This window comes from Erinaceus europaeus, chromosome 15, assembly GCF_950295315.1.
Source record: "Erinaceus europaeus chromosome 15, mEriEur2.1, whole genome shotgun sequence".
In the NCBI taxonomy this organism is placed as follows: domain Eukaryota; kingdom Metazoa; phylum Chordata; class Mammalia; order Eulipotyphla; family Erinaceidae; genus Erinaceus; species Erinaceus europaeus.
This window is the reverse complement of record NC_080176.1, coordinates 6,204,125-6,221,240: the sequence shown is the minus strand read 5'-3', so window position 1 is coordinate 6,221,240 and position 17,116 is coordinate 6,204,125. Positions and strand designations below refer to the sequence as shown.

At 59.5% G+C, this 17,116-nt stretch overlaps 1 protein-coding gene across 3 annotated transcripts; it reads right to left on the bottom strand.

The window, feature by feature from the left end:
* Positions 1 to 1,032: 1,032 nt before the first annotated feature.
* Positions 1,033 to 6,740, bottom strand: LOC132533072 (uncharacterized). Of its 3 annotated transcripts, XM_060172676.1 has the most exons (20): positions 6,643 to 6,740; positions 6,325 to 6,435; positions 6,100 to 6,229; positions 5,815 to 5,908; positions 5,140 to 5,290; positions 4,914 to 5,058; positions 4,582 to 4,707; positions 4,423 to 4,485; positions 4,001 to 4,123; positions 3,680 to 3,835; positions 3,481 to 3,534; positions 3,098 to 3,315; positions 2,945 to 3,021; positions 2,763 to 2,873; positions 2,450 to 2,545; positions 2,265 to 2,369; positions 2,046 to 2,158; positions 1,800 to 1,922; positions 1,492 to 1,531; positions 1,033 to 1,405 (listed from the first exon to the last, which is right to left on the bottom strand). In XM_060172676.1, exons 2-20 carry the CDS (start codon positions 6,428 to 6,430, stop codon positions 1,244 to 1,246), a joined length of 2,193 nt encoding a protein of 730 aa, XP_060028659.1. In that variant the 5' UTR covers positions 6,431 to 6,435; positions 6,643 to 6,740; the 3' UTR covers positions 1,033 to 1,243. The 3 variants fall into 3 exon arrangements, with proteins under 3 accessions (XP_060028659.1, XP_060028658.1, XP_060028660.1); XM_060172675.1 differs by lacking the exon at positions 6,643 to 6,740 and having other exon boundaries at positions 6,325 to 6,636; XM_060172677.1 differs by lacking the exons at positions 1,492 to 1,531; positions 6,643 to 6,740 and having other exon boundaries at positions 6,325 to 6,636.
* Between the last annotated feature and the right edge of the window lie 10,376 nt (positions 6,741 to 17,116).

The following is a 17,116-nucleotide window of genomic DNA, read 5'->3' as shown; positions in this document are numbered from 1 at the left end:
TCCAGTGGGGATGTTCTACCCAGTGTGTCTGATGGTCTCTGGAGAGCCGCATCCTGCGGGTGGGGGGCTCTGGTGGCAGTGGTGACCTTGAAGGATGGGGCTAGGCCCCCAGCATGGGGACTGTCACCTGCCCAGCCATGTGATCAATGAAATGGGGTCAACAGTGCTCGCCTGTTGTGGGGCTGCCCTGCTGCAGCTGGGGCGCCTGGCAGTGGATTATCTTGGGTGGATTTGGGGGAAGGGGGGCAGATGGCAGTGCTGGCCTTGCCGACCCCTGCATGCCTACCCTGCAGCCCCCTCCTAGTGTGTGTGTGTGTGTGTGTGTGTGTGTGTGTGTGTGTGTGTGTGTGGCGGGGGGGTGGGTGAAGGACAGAGCCCTTTGGGCTACAGATTCTGCCCCATCACAGCCCCTAGGCAGATCACAGCACCTGGGCCAGGTTCTGGCACGGTGTTGCCAGGAGTTCCAGAGTGACCTGACCAGCTATGTCCCCAGGCACTTGCTGAACCCTCGGCCTGTTGACAGGAGGCCCACCTCCCTGCATGCTGTCAGAAGTGCTCCAGGTGGTCTGGAGGTGGAAGGCCTGTGGACACTTGGTGCAGTGAGTCTGTGGAACCTGTCCTCCAAGTGGTGGAGGCCCTGAACCTCAGCTGGGCAGGGGTGGGGGTGGAGCTGACTGTAGCTGGAGGCCCCATCTCTGCTGTCCAGGGGGACCAGAGGCTCTGAAATTAGCTCACTAACCAGGTTGCTGGGCTCCTTGCTGGCCTAGAAATGGCTTGGATGGGAGCGTGCATTCTTGTATGGAAGCATGAAGTCCCCAAGGAAAGCAGGAGGGGAAGTGTCACCCCAGCAGGCAGTTCCAAGCTGTCGTGACAAAGGGCTGTCACCAGGCCATCTCTGGGTCTGCAAGATGCCAGCGATGCCCCAGTTCCAGATGCATTGGGGGCGGGGGAGGACGGACCACCCACAGGTCATCCCAGGGGAACCCCCTGTGCCTGGAAACATTTAGAAGAGGCAAGTTCAGGGTAAGGAAGTCTAGAAAACCCTTTTATTCACTGTCAGAGCTAAAACAACAACAACAGCAACAATAACAATAACAAAAAACCCAGGAACACTGACTGGGTCTCGTAGTCTTTGACAGCTTGAAAGTGACTTAAGTTCTGAACTGTGTGTGCAAAAAAACAGGAGAAGCAGTAGCAGGGACTCTGCCTGGAGGTGCCCCCACGGTCCCCAGGGACATGCCTGTCACCTCCGGGGCCCCTCACTTTGAGCTCGGGGTGAAGGTCCTTGGTTCTGACGCTCAAGCACCACTGTGGCCCCTCTGACGGGCCCCAGATTCTCCAAGATGGACAGGGCTCTGCTCAGGTGCAGGAGGTTGGCCGCTCCCAGCTGCCGCCGCTTGAAAATCTGTGGGAAACAGAGGGTGAGTTCTGAGTCCCTGGCTGCCTGCAGTTCCCATGGGGGAACCCCTCTTCCATGGGCCCCACGCTTACTCTGAGCTGACTGAGGTCTAGTGCGCTGGCCCAGGGACACCTGAGGACAGGACAGAGCATTTCTGTGCTGGCCCAGGGCCTGGGGTCCCCTCAGACCCCACCTGCACTGGGATGAGGCCACAGCCACCACAGGGCCTCAGACTCTGGCCTTCCAGCTGGGGGCATGGGGGGGTCAGTGGGCTGACTTGCCCCTGCTGGGGGGGGGTCACCTGTGGCAGGAGCTCTGAGGCCTCCCAGCCAGTCTGTCCTAGGAGAGTCCCACTGAGGGCCCCTCAGCCATGCTGGAGACTGGGTGGGGCACCACTTACTGGCTTAGGTTTTCTGTGACCACGTGAGACAGTGAGATGCCAACGGCCTGCATTTCCTGCCTCTCGGACCCCAGAAATAGGCTCAGCAACTGGCCCACGTAGCCAGGGCCCAGGGCCCGCCACCTGAAGAAAATAGAACATTCTGGCCACTATAGGAGCGTGGGGTGAGTCTAGGGCACCGCCAGCCAGGGTTGGGGACACAGAACCGCCAGCTGGAGGGGGTGGGGGTGTGACACAGTCACTCACGCCTCCAGCAAGCTGCCCCTTTGGTCACTCAGGTCCTGCAAGAGCACATCAGCCACGTCCGCAGCTTTGTGTGTGAGGCCTTCTAGCAGCACCTCCAGTGCCCACACGTTCTCCTAGGGCACGGCGGAGAGGGGCCGCATGAGGTCTCCCTGGTCTGACCATGCTGGCCTGCCTGAACTTGGACCCCCCTCCCTCAGCCTGGACCAGGAGGAGCCTCACCCCAAGGGCCAGGAGGAGGCCCAGCATCGGTGGTAGGCGCGGCTGTTCCGTCAGCATGTGGACAGTGGCCCGGACACATAGGAGCAGGCAGGCCTCTAGGTCCAACTGGCAGCAGGTGGGTGGTCAGGGCAGAGCTGGCCCTCAGCTCAGCCCGTGGGGTCAATGAGGGGAGGCTGAGGACTCACCGGGCCGCAGAAGAGCTGTGAGGGCAGGGCCGGTTGGGCCCGTGCCCCCTGAGACCGCAGCTCGTGCAGGACCCTGTCAGCCGTGTTCAGCACTGCCTAGGAGTGATCAGGATCCGGAGGGAGAGGGTGGCAGGCAGACTCAGGAGGGGGTGAGCACAGGATGGGGGGCAGCCCAGCCCTTGTGGGTGAGGGACTAAGGGTGGAGAAGTGGCCATCAACCCAGGGGACCCACTGAGCCACACAGGCACTAGTCTGGGTTTCCGGTTGGTGCCCTGCGTCCAGGAGGCTCGGGGTGGGGACGGGGGGGTCTTACTCTCTGGAAGGAAGACGAGGGTGTCTGCAGGGCCAGTGGGGTCAGGTGGCCATTCTGCGTGAGGACAGGACTGCTGCCCCACAGGTTCATCAGGGTGCCCCAGCACTGCACCTGTAACATGGGCGTCAGGGACTGTCACGGAGCTGGGGGGGTGGCAGCCCTCCTGGGCTGGGGGCACTCACGTCTGCATATAGGTCCGGGCTTCCATGGAGCATCCGCAGGGCCTGGCGGGCCAGCACCCAGGCCTTCACCGGGGGGCCTGTGGGGCAGGGTGAAGCTGAGCCTCGGCCTCCCTGTCCAGCACCCAGGACAGGCCCGTGGGACTCAGAGCTCACCGATGCTGACTGCCCACTGGGCAGCACCCCGCAGGTCGCTGCCTTCAGGCACGCTGCCGGTCCGCAGCATCTTGAGGTAGTTCCGGAAGTGGGGGGGTGGGAGCCGGGAGGCGGGGCAACGGCCCAGACCTGTGGGTGCCAGCAGTGCCTCGGCCGCTGCTGCGAAGTCCCCGCACTTGCACAGGTAGAAAGGGACTCTGTCCAGGAGCTCTTGCAGGCTGGCGGGGGTGGGGGGTAGGGGGGAGCTCTTGCAGGCTGGGGGGGTGGGGGGAGCTCTTGCAGGCTGGCGGGGGTGCTTTTGGCAGGTCCCACACGACCATGCCACCTGTGCTCCCCACGGGCACCTGAGGGCAAGGGTGTCCTGGGGAAGGCCTGCACCTCACCTGTCTGAGTCCTCACACATCACAGCTCTCAGGTAGCGCACGAGCTCCCTGTACCTGGTTCGAGGCAGGAAATGAGCAGGGGTTGTCCAGAGGTCTAGCCACTTGCTAGCCAGGCTTTCAGGCCAGTCCCACAGCCTTCACTGGGCACTCAGCGGGCAGGCGGGGGCTGTGGGCTGCTTGGGGCTGGCGTTGCACTCACTGTGCGGCGCTCTCCAGCCGGTCCACCCGGGCCCTGATGACTGTGAAGGCCTCCCAGAGAAGCTCTCTCTTTCCCTTCTTCCTTGCATGGCCAGCGACTTTCTGGCCTCTTAGAATCGTGGTCAGCAGCCTGTGGTCCCACGGCACGACGTTCAAACTGCAGGGTGAACAGAGGCTAGAGTCCCAGGACCCAAGTTTGCCTGCTCTCAGCACAGGTGAGGTCACCTGCAGGCAGTAGGGGCACACAGACCTCTGCCCCCCCGTACCCATTGGGGCTCTGTGACCAGAACAGCAGCAGAGGCCAGGGCGGGGCCCCACTCACGAGTTGGTGAAGCTGAAGCAGTGCGGGGGGAGTGGCACGGAGCGGAAGAAGTGGGTCAGCTTGTCGGTCAGGGTGGGGGCCAGGTCGCCGAGTACCAGCAGGCGCTGTAGCTGCTGCATGATCCTGGGGAGCAGGGGAGGCAACAGCTGTTGGGGTGAGGGGCTGCTGGGCAGAGGACGCAGCCACAAGGGACGTTTTGTGCCAGGGGAGTGAGCCACCCCGGGACAGCACAGCCCACGCTGAGCAGGCCCTGGGGACCCCTGGCTTTCGAGAACACGGGGCCAGCTCGGGGCAGTCGTGAGAGGCAGTGTTTGATGTGGGGCCCCCCACAGGGCAGCCTGGTGTCTCCGATCTCATTTCAGACCCCAAAGCCGAGGGTTACTGTCACGGCAGACAGGGCAGACAGAACCACCTAGACTCACCGCTCCATGAGCACAGGTACTGCCAACTTCAGGGCCTCGGGGCTTCTGGTACTCCGCCAGGTGCTGTGGAGGGACACACGGGGAGATGCCAGGCTGCAGACCCCCATGGGGCCTGAACCTTCAGGCCCCGGGTCCCGCTGAGAGGGGGTGCTGGCTTACAGAGAGGGGTCCTTGTGCTGTGCCAGTTCTTTGACGGTGCCCAGCAGCATGATGGCAGCCGCCTCGGGGTGCTCCAGCTCAGCCTGGCTCACAAATGACGACACCACCTCGAAGACCTCTGAGTACCTGGAGGGCGGCGGGGGGGGGGGGGGTTTGATCCCCACAGGAAGCACTGCGTTAAGAGTCTAGTCTGGCTGTGGCTGAACCCTGCATGAGGCGTGATTTCTCCAGCCAGGGACAACAGACACAGGCTGGCGTGGGTTGCGGGGAGCTAAGCCCACTCCTCCCTTGAAGGAAAGGGCTCTCTTCCACCCTGGGAAGCCTCCACCCACCGGTACACAGGTGCCTGGGGCTGCTGGCGGACGGGACACCAGCGCGAGTGTGGCTCTGACCAGCACGTGCAGGCCACTGGTTCTCCACAGAGATAGCGGGAGTAGGCTTCGGCCAGCTCTTGCCCAAAGCGCAGCAGACGTTCTCCTGGAAGGGATGAGGGTCAGTGGAGCACTCCCCAGGGAGACCCATAATCTCCAGGCACCTCCCTCGCCGGGTGCTCCTCACCCCCCCTCCGCAGGTGTGTGCTGATCTCCGAGGGTTCCAGATTGAAGGTGACGAGGATCCCGCCCAGTGCCCTGCCTCGCTGTGTCCTCCAGTACTGGCTCCTGTTGTGTGCGTTGCAGTGGCCCAGGAGAGGTGTGGTCCAGAGCTGGCACTGGGGGGAGAGGTGTTGAGCCCACCCTTGGGGGCTGTCAATTCTTACAGCACGGCCCAGGGAGCTCTACAGGCCACACATCCATGGGGCTGGAGGACTTGGGGTGTCACCCAAGGTCTTTCCCAGAAATGGGCCCCTTCCAACAGGGGCCCCTTTGGGCCAGAGATGACTTCCCGTCCGTGAGTGGCAGAAAAGAGACCCTTTGACTGTAAAACATTTGTCTCCCAATAAAAAAAGAGAGAGCCATGGTCTGGGAGGTGGCGCAGTGGCTAAGGCACTAGACTCTCAAGCATGAGGTCCTGAGTTCGATCCCCGGCAGCACATGTACCAGAGTCATGGCTGGTTCTTTCTGTTGAATAAATACATCTTTCTTTAAAAAAAAAAAAAAAGAGAGAGAGAGAGCCTTTGATCTGATCTCCCTGGGTCAAGGAGTGAGTTCCGGCCACAGTCTCATCCACCACCTGGAACCCCCCCCACAACCCCAGGGAAGGGCAGGGGTCCAGGGCGTCAGGCGCCGTGCCCACCTCGGAGGCTGGCCCGTCGCAGATGTAGCAGAAGCACTGGCTGCAGGTGGCGGCATTCTGGCCCACGGGGCAGGCCTGCTCGCTCTCTGTCCTCCTGGAACGCAGGGTGGGGGTCACAGACACCCAGCCCCCGGGGACAGAGGAGAGGACCCAGGGGGCTCTGTGTTGGGCCTGGCCCTGTCTAGCGGCACACCTGGGAGACTGGTTCTGAAGGGTCTGGGACGGGCACCCGTGGGAGTCCCTCGGGAAGGGCTCGCTGAGAGGCGGGGACACGGGGACACGCACTCAAACGGGTGGATGGGACAGTCGTGGCGGGCGTGCGGCATCACGCTCCCCTTCTTGCAGAATGTCACCACGAGTTCACAGTCTTCGTCCACGGGCTCCTCGGGGGGCCTCTCCTCCAGGCCCGGCTCGGCTGCAAAGGTCAGGGACACTGCTTGCTGAGCGCGGCCCGCGGGGTGCGGTGGAGCCCCGCCACCACGGCCGCGGCAGGGAGGGGCTGCCGCCTACCCGCAGGCTCCACCAGCAGCACCGAGTCCCCCAGGTCCGCGTCCACCTCCTCATCGCTGATCCAGATCACAGACTGGTCCCCGGCGCCTTCTCTGCCCGGCCCCATGGCGCCTGCAGTCAGGGCATCACCCATGGGTGTGCGGCCCGCACCCTCACCCTGGATCCAGCCTTGGGCCAGGGTCTCGACCGGTGTCACCTGCGCGGAGGGTGGGCGCGCAGAGCGGGGTGCCCGGAGCCCCAGCCACGCACGGGCACAGGGAGGCCACTGCGAAGGGCCACGACTCCCCCCGGGACCCCCACCCCACGTGGGGCCCCCACCTGCCTCCTCGGCCGGCCCCTCCTGCTCTCGGGACGAGCAACTGCCACCCCACGTAGACTACTCCGCCGCCACTTTTTCAATTCCTCGTAGAGTCCCGCCCGCTCACTTCCGTCTCATAGAGTCACTTCCGGAGAAGGCAGGAAGGGGCGTGTCGTTGACGCCATGTTGGAGTTGGGCAGAAGGTGATGGCGCCATGTTGGAGCCGGGCACGGGTCCCCGCGTGGGTCAAAACTTCCCGAGCGACCGTCAGCACTTTCGGCGGTCAGTTTTGCATCCTTCTCAGTCTCCGGTGATTCCGACGCCCAGAGGGCCAGACCGGAAAGGGAGTATAACCCCTGTGGGTCCGTTTGAGTGTGTCCATCCCGGATGTGGGCCAAGTGGAGTAGCCGGACCAACCTGACCTCTGTCACTGCAGGGACACGGTGGAGGTTGTGTGGAGGTGGGACTTGGAGTGCAGGGGATAGGGAGGGCATGGTTGGGGGTGTCCAGGGGTGTGGACCGCGGAGTTCATGGACTGGGACCCTGCAGCGGCTCCCAGTAGTCCACCAGATAGGGACACGACATCGCTCAGCCTGTGGACACTCAGGAGGGTCCCCCAACAGCGAGACTGTCCTGGAAGGATGACCCTGCGGTGCCTGACAACCTGGGCCTCTCTCTGGGACATGGGTGGGTGCGTGAGGGTGCCTGGGGGCCACCTGGACTCTGGGGTGCAGGAAGCCTCACCACAGTCTTAAGTCTGTTGTGGATACAGTGAGGACAGCACCCCGAAAGACGTCTACACATAGCACAGCCTGAGCCCCGCTCCTGATGGACATGGGGGGGTCCTGGGAGCAGGGAAGGGAGGAGAGCAAGGGGCCGATGTCGGGGCCCCACCTGAGGAGCCCTCAGTGTTCCCAGATGTCCCTGCCCTGGGGTTGGGCAGAGACAATCCTGAGCCCCTCTCTCCCCCGGCAGGTATTGAGTGAGTGAAATAACAGCCCCCCAGACCGGTATCCTGGACCAGTGTTCCCACAAAGATCCACAGGGAGGCGTCTGAAGGTGACAGCGTGGTTTCGGGGACACGGGCTGGTGGGGGCGGCATGGCAGGGAAGGTGTTGAGGGATTCCCAGAAGCCAGAAGGGGAGCAAGTGGCAGTCCAGAAGTCTCCATGAAGCCTAGCCCACCTGCACCCGGCCTCTCCCCGCAAGGATCCTGCTGGGAAAGGTTCCTGGGACTGTGCTGTCCTCTGGCCACCAGGTGGCGCCTCAGTCCCATGCCACCTGCTCTTAGTGGCTGGTGGGATGCATTGGATCGACCTCCTCGCGGAAAGTTCCAGAACAAGTCAGCCTGGGGCTCAAAAGAAATCCCCATTTTGTGCTCTGGGTGTTCCTCCCCCTTGCCTTGTTTCTCCTGGGTTCAGAAGTGGCCCAGAGGAGAGGACAAGGGGCCACGTGAGCCTGCCCCATGCCCAGCCTCCACCCTCAGAGGACAGAGCCCAGCCTCCTCAGAAGACCCCACAGATGTTTTTGCTGAGGCTCTGTCTCCCATTGCCCCATAGACATGGGCTGATGGGGTTTGACCCCCGCCTGGAGACCCTTGTGCCTGAGCAGGATGTGGCCGTAGTGTTGACAAGAACCCGCTTACCCTTTGCTGTCTGTGCCCAGTTTTCCAGCCCCTTGACCCTGCCACCGCCCAGGAGCTTTCTCCAGCTCCAGATTCTTTTTTTTTTTTTAGATAGGACAGAGAGAAGAGAGAAATGGAGAGAGGAGAGGAAGACAGAGAGGGGGAGAGGAAGATAGACATCTGCAGACCTGCTTCACCGCCTGTGAAGCGACTCCCCTACAGGTGGGGAGCCAGGGGCTCGAACCAGGATCCTTACGCCAGTCCTTGTGCTTTGTGCCACATGCACTTAACCTGCTGCGCTATCACCCGACTCTCCTTTCTCCAGCTTCTAAGGCAGAAGCAGCCCTGCTCTCAGGAAGTTATGCATCTGTGGCCTGTCCTGTGGGATATGGCCAGACGTCAGGCCAGGGCTGTGGGCAGCTAGGCCTGCCGGCTACATGGCTGCTGGGTCTCCTGTTCTGGTGTGTGTTTGCATGTGTGTGTGTGTGTGTGTGTGTGTGTGTGTGTGTGTAGCTCAGAGCTTTGTGAGAACCAGCAGAGGAGGGGTATGGGATGGGCCTTGCTGACCACCAGCTTTGAGGCTCACGAATGGCTATGTCTCATGCTGGAGCGGCTGCTGGCCTTCCGACCGTGGACATCATCCCCCTGGTGCCGGGATAGCCTGAGGGTACTTCTTCCCGAGTTAGTGCTCTCTGGGTTGGAGACAACTCAACTGCAGCCGAAATAGGCTGCTGCGTGGGAGAGGGATCAGGAACTCGTGCCGCACTAACTTCACAGGAGATACACTCTGGAACTCTCAGAGCAGGAAAACAATTTCCAAGTGTCTTTAATCAGAAGAGCAGCTGTTTTTATACTCTCCAAGTAGGGTGGAAACAGGATGTGACATAGAGAAGGTGGAGAGAAAAGTGACTGGTGAAAATCAGAGTGTGACAAGGAGGGGGCGGAGCAGGCGAGAATCCTATCACTGAACCACCAATGCCCTGGAGGGAGTGCTTTATGTAAATGTAAAAGTGATTTATGTAAATAGACCAAAGCTTTGAATGGGATTAAATCTATCCCTGTACAGGCATATGGTTAAGCAGAAGCCAGGGGGAGCTGGCATACTACCCAACACCCTGGTGCCCTCACTGTTCAAGGTGCTGCCTCACCGAGAGTGAAGGCAGTGTGCAGTGTCTGTCCCAGGGTGGGGTGCTGTCTTGAGGGAGGTCAGAGCTCTCTGTCAGTTCCGGCTTCTGCAGGGTGCACTCACATACTCAGAGACTGCCCCCTTCTGGCAGAACAGCAGCCCTGGGGTCCCCTCGCTCCTGGGCTCAAACCTGGGGGTTGCCTCTCAGCAAGCCCATGGTGCCTCCCCTTTTATCTCCGGTCTTCCTTCCTCTGCTCCCCGCTCTTGTGTTTTCTTCTCCGAGCCTCGGCCTCTGATTAGCTTTTGAAAGGCCCCATGGTGGACAGCCAGCTTTGGGGAGGGGGGGGGTTGTCCCCACAGCACCTACCTTGGGACATTGGGTGCTGGGGCTTCTTCCTAGGGGTCCCTGCTTCTCCCTGAACTTTCAGGACAGTCCTGCCCCCCAGTACCTGCAACCCGGGGCTTGGTGTTCCTGTTGCCCCAGCCTCTGTCTCTGTCTTCACATCTCTCCTGAGGCTGTCAGCCTGGGGTCCAGGAGTGTTCCCCTCTCCCACCATATCCCTCATCCCTGCAAGGTCCCTGTCAGGCCTCTGTCTCCAAACCAAGGTGGAGCGGACTGTGTCAGCACAAGTACCAGCTGTGCTGTGTTTGGGTTGACTATCAAAGCCTCTTATATTATTTTTGCCACTAGGGTTCTCAGTGGGGCTAAGTGCTTGCACCACAACTCCGCCACTCTTAGTAACTTTTTTAAAATATATTTTTTATATTTATTTTTATTTATTTATTCCCTTTTGTTGCCCTTGTTGTTTTATTGTTGTAGTTATTATTGTTGTCATTGTTGTTGGATAGGACAGAGAGAAATGGAGAGGGGAGGGGGAAGACAGAGAGGGGGAGAGAAAGATAGACACCTGCAGACCTGCTTCACCGCCTGTGAAGAGACACCCCTGCAGGTGGGGAGCCAGGGCTTGAACCGGGATCCTTATGCCAGTCCTTGTGCTTAGCGCCACCTGCGCTTAACCCGCTGCGCTACAGCCCGACTCCCGTAACTTTTTAAAAAAATATTTATTTATTTATTTATTTTTTGTTGACCTTGCTTTTGTTGTTGTAGTTATTATATTGTTGTTGATGGGGTTGTTGTTGGATAGGACAGAGAGGAATGGAGAGAGGAGGGGAAGACAGAGAGGGGGAGAGAAAGACAGACACCTGCAGACCTACTTCACCACGACTCCCCTGCAGGTGGGGAGCCAGCGGCTCAAACCGGGTTCCTTGCGCTTTGCACCACGTGCGTTTAACCTGATGCGCTACCACCCGACTCCCAGTAACTTATTTTTTTCCCTTCCTTCTCTTTGCCTCTCTGTCCTCCTATTTATTTATTTATTTATTTATTTTTCTTCCCACCAGAGCACTGCCCAGCTCTGGCTTATGGTCATACTGTGGACTACAACTGGGACCTTGGAGCCTCAGGCTTGAAAGTCTTCTGCAGAACCATTATGCTCTCTCCCCAGCCCCTAGTCTTTCTTTAAAACATTTTAATGGGGCAGGGGTAGAGAGCATAATGGTTATGCAAACAAACTGTCATGCCTGAGGCTCTGAAGTCCCAGGTTCAAACTCCCCCCCACCACCATAAGCCAGAGCTGACTGGTGATGTGGTTAAAAAAAAATTAACTTATTAGCATAAGGGGGGGTGAGGAGAGGAGAGGAACCAGAACATCACTCTGGCACAAGCAGTCCCCCCTCTACGTCAGCCCATGAACCCCATAGTCCCACCCCGGAGGCACCCGGCAGGACAGCTGGTCACCAGTCTTCTTTATTTTGGTGCAGCTGATGTCTGGTGTGTGCACAATTCCCTGCTCTGGGACTGCCTTTGCATTCAGACAGACAGACAGGCCGACCAGAGAGAGACACCACTGTACAGAGCTTCCGCCATTTGGCCCTGGTGCTTGAACCTGGGCCTCCTGCTAGGCAAGGCAGATGCTCTACTGGTGTGCTATCTCTCTGAGTGACCCACATGTTTCCTGCCAGGCTTGTTCCTGAGACCCTTGTCTTCTCCATCTGTGTCCTGGGCAGGGCTGGGGAGGGGTATCTGGCTGTCCCTTCCCATTTGTGGGAGGTGAGTGTCTCAGTGTAGCCCTGAGGCCTAGACTGGAAGGAGAAACCGACAGCACAGCCCTGGTTCCGTGTGGCTGGTGCACCCTCGAGGACAGCCTGTGCCTGGATGTCACCCGCCATGCCCCCACCCCATCCCTGGGCTCCTTCATCAGCCCCTCCCTTCCTCATCACCACAGGAGGGATGCCATCAGGGAGGGAACGGTGTACTCAGGCTCACCCCCTCGCACCCGCTGTGAGCAGGGCCTTGGGGTACAGAGCCCTGGGTCTTGGCCCTGATGCGGGTGCCTGTCTGCACCCCCGCCCCCGCTAAGCTGGGGGCAGCCTTTGGGGGTGCCCTAGGCCTGCAGGGTCTTCCTCAGAGGTGCCAGTGTTGCAGCCTGATGTGGGGTGGAGAGCCTGCTGCCCACAGGGCCAGGGTCCTGAGGAGCTTCTTCTGCCCCCCTGCAGGGGCAGGCAATAGATGCCACTGGGGCAGAGATGGATCTGGGCATCTGGTGTGGTAGGGGCTGCCACGTCAGAGGACAGGAGCCTGGCACTGGGCAGACACCAGGGGGCGCTAGAGCCTGCAGTCGGTGGAATCCAGCTGGGGCCTGGTCTGCCTGAAGGTGCTGGACTCTACTAACTCTGGGACCTCCCCTCACTGCTGCCCCCCCACACTGGTCAGGCTCCCTGAGCCCCTGCTGTGCCCCCCACCCCCCACCCTGCGCCTTAGCGGCAGCCTGGAAATAAGACATGGCCCCAGCTGTGGATGCTCGGCCCCCGTGAGGCTCAAATGAGGCCCACCTGTGGCTGCTCATGCAGGGGCTTCTGGGAGATGCCGGCAGGCATGGCGTCTCTGAGCGAGGATGCGAGGAACCAGGAGCATCAGGACCAGGACGAGGCCCCTCTCAGGTCAGTCTGCACTGCCCACTTGGCCAGGGTACAGCAGGGGTGTGGCAGTGGGGGCTCTGCTAGGGTGGGAGTTGGGGGGAGGGGATCGAGGGTGCTGGGAAGGCAGGTTGGGGTTTGACAAGGAAGGTGGTCACTGGGTAGCTGTGTGCTGGTGCAGTGGGCAGATTTGCTCTGGAACGTTCTCTGTGACTCTGGCCTGTGCTCTCCCTTGACGCCGTAGGACTGCAGGCCTCCTCCCCTGCTCCCCTGGCCCGAGGCTCCTGCCCACACAGCTCCTTATCTTCAGGCCCAACTGAAAGTGCCCCCCGCCGGACAGGGGCACCCCCAGAGGCCTTGTGCCCCAGCTGTTTCCCTGGACCTCCCAACCACCTCCCACCTGAGTGGTCAAATAATTGGTAGTTGGACTCAGGTGGGGCGTGTGGGTGAGAACTTAGAGCGACCTTGGAGACTGAGCTCAGCAGAGACTGTGGGCACAGGAAGGGGGCTACTGGCATTGGAAGCTATCTGCAGAAGGTGCAGATGGGGTCCCGCCCTGTGCCCCGGAGAGAGGGCATGTGCCTGGCCAGAGCTGAGTTTCCGTCCTACCAGACCCTGGCCGGCTCAGCAACAAGCCCTGGGTCCCCTGCAGGGAGCCTCCCCTGTACCCTGTGCTGCCTATGCCCCTTCCTGCTGCCCCCCATGGCAAGCATATCTATCTCTCTCTCTCTCTCTCTCTCTCTCTCTCTCTCTACCTCTAGGGTTATCGCTGGGGCTTGGTGCCTACACTACTCCTGGTGTCTTATTTTTTTTTCCCTTTTCTTGTCCTTGTTTATTGTTGTTATTATTGTTATTGCTGTTGTTGTTGGATAGGACAGAGAGAATTTGAGAGAGGACGGAAAGACAGGGGGAGAGAAAGACAGACACCTGCAGAACTGCTTCACTGCCCATGAAATGACCCCCCTGCAGGTGGGGAGCCGGGGGCTCTGAGATCCTCACGCCTGTCCTTGCACTTTGTGCCACATGCGTTTAACCCGCCATGCTACCACGTCCCCCCCATCTCTTCTCTATCTCGTCAAAAAACAAAACAAAACAGATGAGCCATCATGTATGTGCTGAGTCCCCATGAGAACCTGGTGGCAAAAGCCTAAGAAAACCAGTTCATTCTGTTTCTTCGTGACACTGGGGATGGGACCCAGAGTCTCCTGCAGGACTCCTCTGCTGAGCAGCCTCTTGGGCCCAAATTTTATTCTTATACTTATCTACTTTTAGATACAAGAGGGGAGACACAGAGATGCCACAGCACTGCTTAACCATATGTGCTGGGGTTTGAATCCAGGGCCTCAGGGAAGGTGTGTGCTTTCCCACCGAGCTACCCCCAGGCCTGTGTTCAGACGGTCTTTGCTGGTTCTGACAGACTTCCTACCTGTTCCAGTTAAGGTGACGTTTGGTTGTGGTTTTGGGGAGTTGACCCAGTTCATACTTTTCTGTGCCTGGGTTTGGGGGTGTCCACAGATGAGCCTTGAGGAGACTCGAGGGGCCGGGGGTGTCCCACCAGAGCCAGGATGCAAGGACGGCTCTGAGGGGTGGCCAGCTGTGGGCCTTCCTGCCTCACCCAGCCCCACAGGCCCGGTGCCCAGCCTCTGTGTTGTCACCTGGTCAGGGTAGCCTCGCCTTGAGGACCTCTACACATAGGCCCAGGGAACAGGGCCACCTCTTGGGCCCGTGCTGAGCCCAGGACTGCTGGCTACTCTGCTGTGGTATCACTCGGCCTGAGAGCTGGGTGTGGCAGCTCTGAGGACTCAGGTCCTCACAGTCCTTGGTCTGGGTCCATCTAATGGTCCTATTTGGGCTGGGAGTTGGACTTAGCTCTGACTGCATGGATAGTCCCACCCCACAGTCAACCTGTCTCCATGGTCAATCTGTCCTGTGGTCAGCCCTGTAGTAATCAGTCCTGTGGTCTGTCGAGTGGCCAGTTACCCTTGTGGTTAGTCCTGTGGTAGTCTGTCCTATGGTCAGTCTATCCTGTGGCCTTTTGTCCTGTGGTCAGTCTATCATATGGTCAATCTGTCCTGTGGTTAATTCCTCTTGTGGACTGCCCTGAGGTCAGTCTAACCTGTGGTCAGTTTTGTGGTCAGTCTACCTGTTGTAAGTCTGTCCTGTGGTCAGTCTATCTTATAGTCAGTCTATCCGATGGTCAGTCTGTCTTGTGGTAGTCAGTCCAGTGGTTTGTCCTATCGTCTGTCCTGTGGTTAGTCATTCCATTGGTCAGTCTGTCTGGTGGTCATTTTTCCTACAGTCAGTCCATCCCTGCGTCATTCAGGTGGGGCCCCGGTCTCCCCACTCAGGTGGACAGTCCAGCTTGTGCTGTGTGGGGACTGGGGCTGGGCACCATGTTTGGTGAGGTCCCCAGTGAGTGACCCCGGGTTACAGGGAGACACTGCCCGCCTGGCTGCCTCCCCCCAGCACAGTCAGCAGTGAGCAGGCAAATGGGTGTGGGCACAGGGCAGGCTCTGAGCTCCTGGACCGGGTCTGAGGGTGCTGCTGGCACAGCTGTGGCCCTGAGCCCCAACAGGTGTGGGTCCAGCTGTCCTACCCTGGCTCCCTCACCTCGGGGTTTAACTCCTGTCTGCCTGTGGCCCTGGGCCTGCAAGGGGGTTTGTGTCTGTGGCTGCACCCCTGGCAAAGTGCTGTTGTGGGGGTGGTCAGCTCTCAGGGGGGAGCCCCCTGGTGAGTGCGGTCTGCAGCCCAGAGTCCAAGACAGGCTGTGGGGGCTGGGGGCGAGGATGAGACCCCCACACAGTTTGGGGCTTCCACGGTTGCATTGCAGCTGAGAGCTAGTGCCCAGGAGGGGGTGGGCTGCAGGGTCCAGCCCCTGGTTGCCACCCTTTCTGGAAGAGAAGGCCTTTGGCCTCTTTAAGGAGGACATGCCCACCTGTAGGCTGGGCGGGCTGCGTAGTCAGGTCTCCACGCTGTCTCAGGGTCTGAGTGTTGGCTGAGTCCACTCCCTGGGGCGTGGGGCACGGTCAGGCACACAGGGCAGACAGGGCAGCCCGGCGCCAGCCTGCAGCTGTGACGGCACAATGCACTGAGAGGCTTTGATGGGCCACAGGGCCGCTGCCTGGCTCTGGCTGAGCGCGTCCACCCAGAAGAATTGTGAGAGTGTGGCTGCGGGCACAGCGAGTCTCGGAGATGGGTGCTGGCGCCCTCCCAGGAGCAAGGGGGTCAAACTGCTCCCCTCCATTCACCAGGCTCATTGGCATGCATCACAGACCCATCAGGCGCAGCTGGGCTGGCAAGTGCCCGCACCCAGGTGCAGGGGCTGGAGCCAGGGCCTACGGGTAGCCACCAGGTGTCGGCCTCAGAATGCATGTCCTCGCAGGTGGAGCAGGGTGTCCTGGGGGGACCCCTGCGGGCAGACAGGGAGGGGCACAGGGACTGGACGACCGAGACCCCAGTTGGTGCCTTGCAACCCAGCCGCTGCTCTTTCTGACCTTGGTGACACGCAGTTATCACAGCCTAAGGCAGAGTACGCCAGACCTGTAGGGGTGCTGGGAGAGGCCTCTATGTCACTGCCCTCGTGTGGGGATGTGGCCCCTCGTGTGAGCAGACACTCCCAGTCCGGGTGCTGCTGGACAGTACTGCCCATACCCAGACTGCCCCTCCCACCCCTGCCTGGCCCCCATTTTGTGCAATGCTCCAGGGTTTGGGTTGAGACCCAGAAACCCACAGCAGGGCCCCCAGAGCTGCCATGGCACCACAGGGCACCCACGTTCCCGCCAGCCATAGGCTCTAGGCAGGGGGCTCTGGGCCCCAGGGCACCCCCCCAAGCTTTGTTTCACCTGTTTCATTTATTTATTTTTGTTGGTGCTGGGATGTCATACTGCTCTTCTGGCTTGATCTTTTGCTTATTTGTAAAGGGCTCAGTGCTGGTTCTATGAAACTACTACTCCCCAAGATTATTTCTTTTCTTTTTAAATTTTATTTATTTATATACTTGCCTCCAGGGTTATCACTGGGGCTCGGTGCCTGCACTAAGAATCCACTGCTCCTGGAGGCCATTTTTTCCCTTTTGTTGCCTTTGTTTATTATTGTTGTTATTGCTGTCATTGTTGTTGGATAGAACAGAGAGAAATTGAGAGGGGAGGGGAACTCAGATGGAGAAAGACAGACACTTGCAGACCTACTTCACTGCGTGTGAAGCGACCCCCCTACAGGTGGGGAGCCGGGGGCACGAACCAGGATCCTTATGCAGGTCCTTGCACTTTATGCCATGTGTGCTTAACCCATGTGAGCTTAACCCGCTGTGCTACTGCTTGGCCCCCAAATTAATTTTTACCAGAATACTGATCAACTCTGGCTTATGAAGGTACAGAGGATTGAACCTGGAACTTCAGAGCCTCGGGCATGAGAGTCTTTTTGCATAACCATTATGCTACCTAACCCCATCCCATTTTTTATTCTTTTTTTTTTTTTATTTGATAGGACAGAGAAATTGAGAGGCAGGGGGGAGAGAGGCACCTCCAGTCCTATTTCACCACTTGTGAAATCTTCCCCTGCAGGTGGGGAACAGGGGCTTGAACCCAGGTCCTTGGGCATGGAAACTTGTGTACTTGACCAGCTGTACCACTGCTAGGCCCCATAATTTACTTATTAGTGAGAAAGGTGGAGAGAGAACCAGGGCATTACTCTGGCATGTGATACTGGGGATCGAACTGAGGGCTTCAAGCCTGAGTCTGGCCTTCACCCACTGTGCTGCTTCCTGGCTG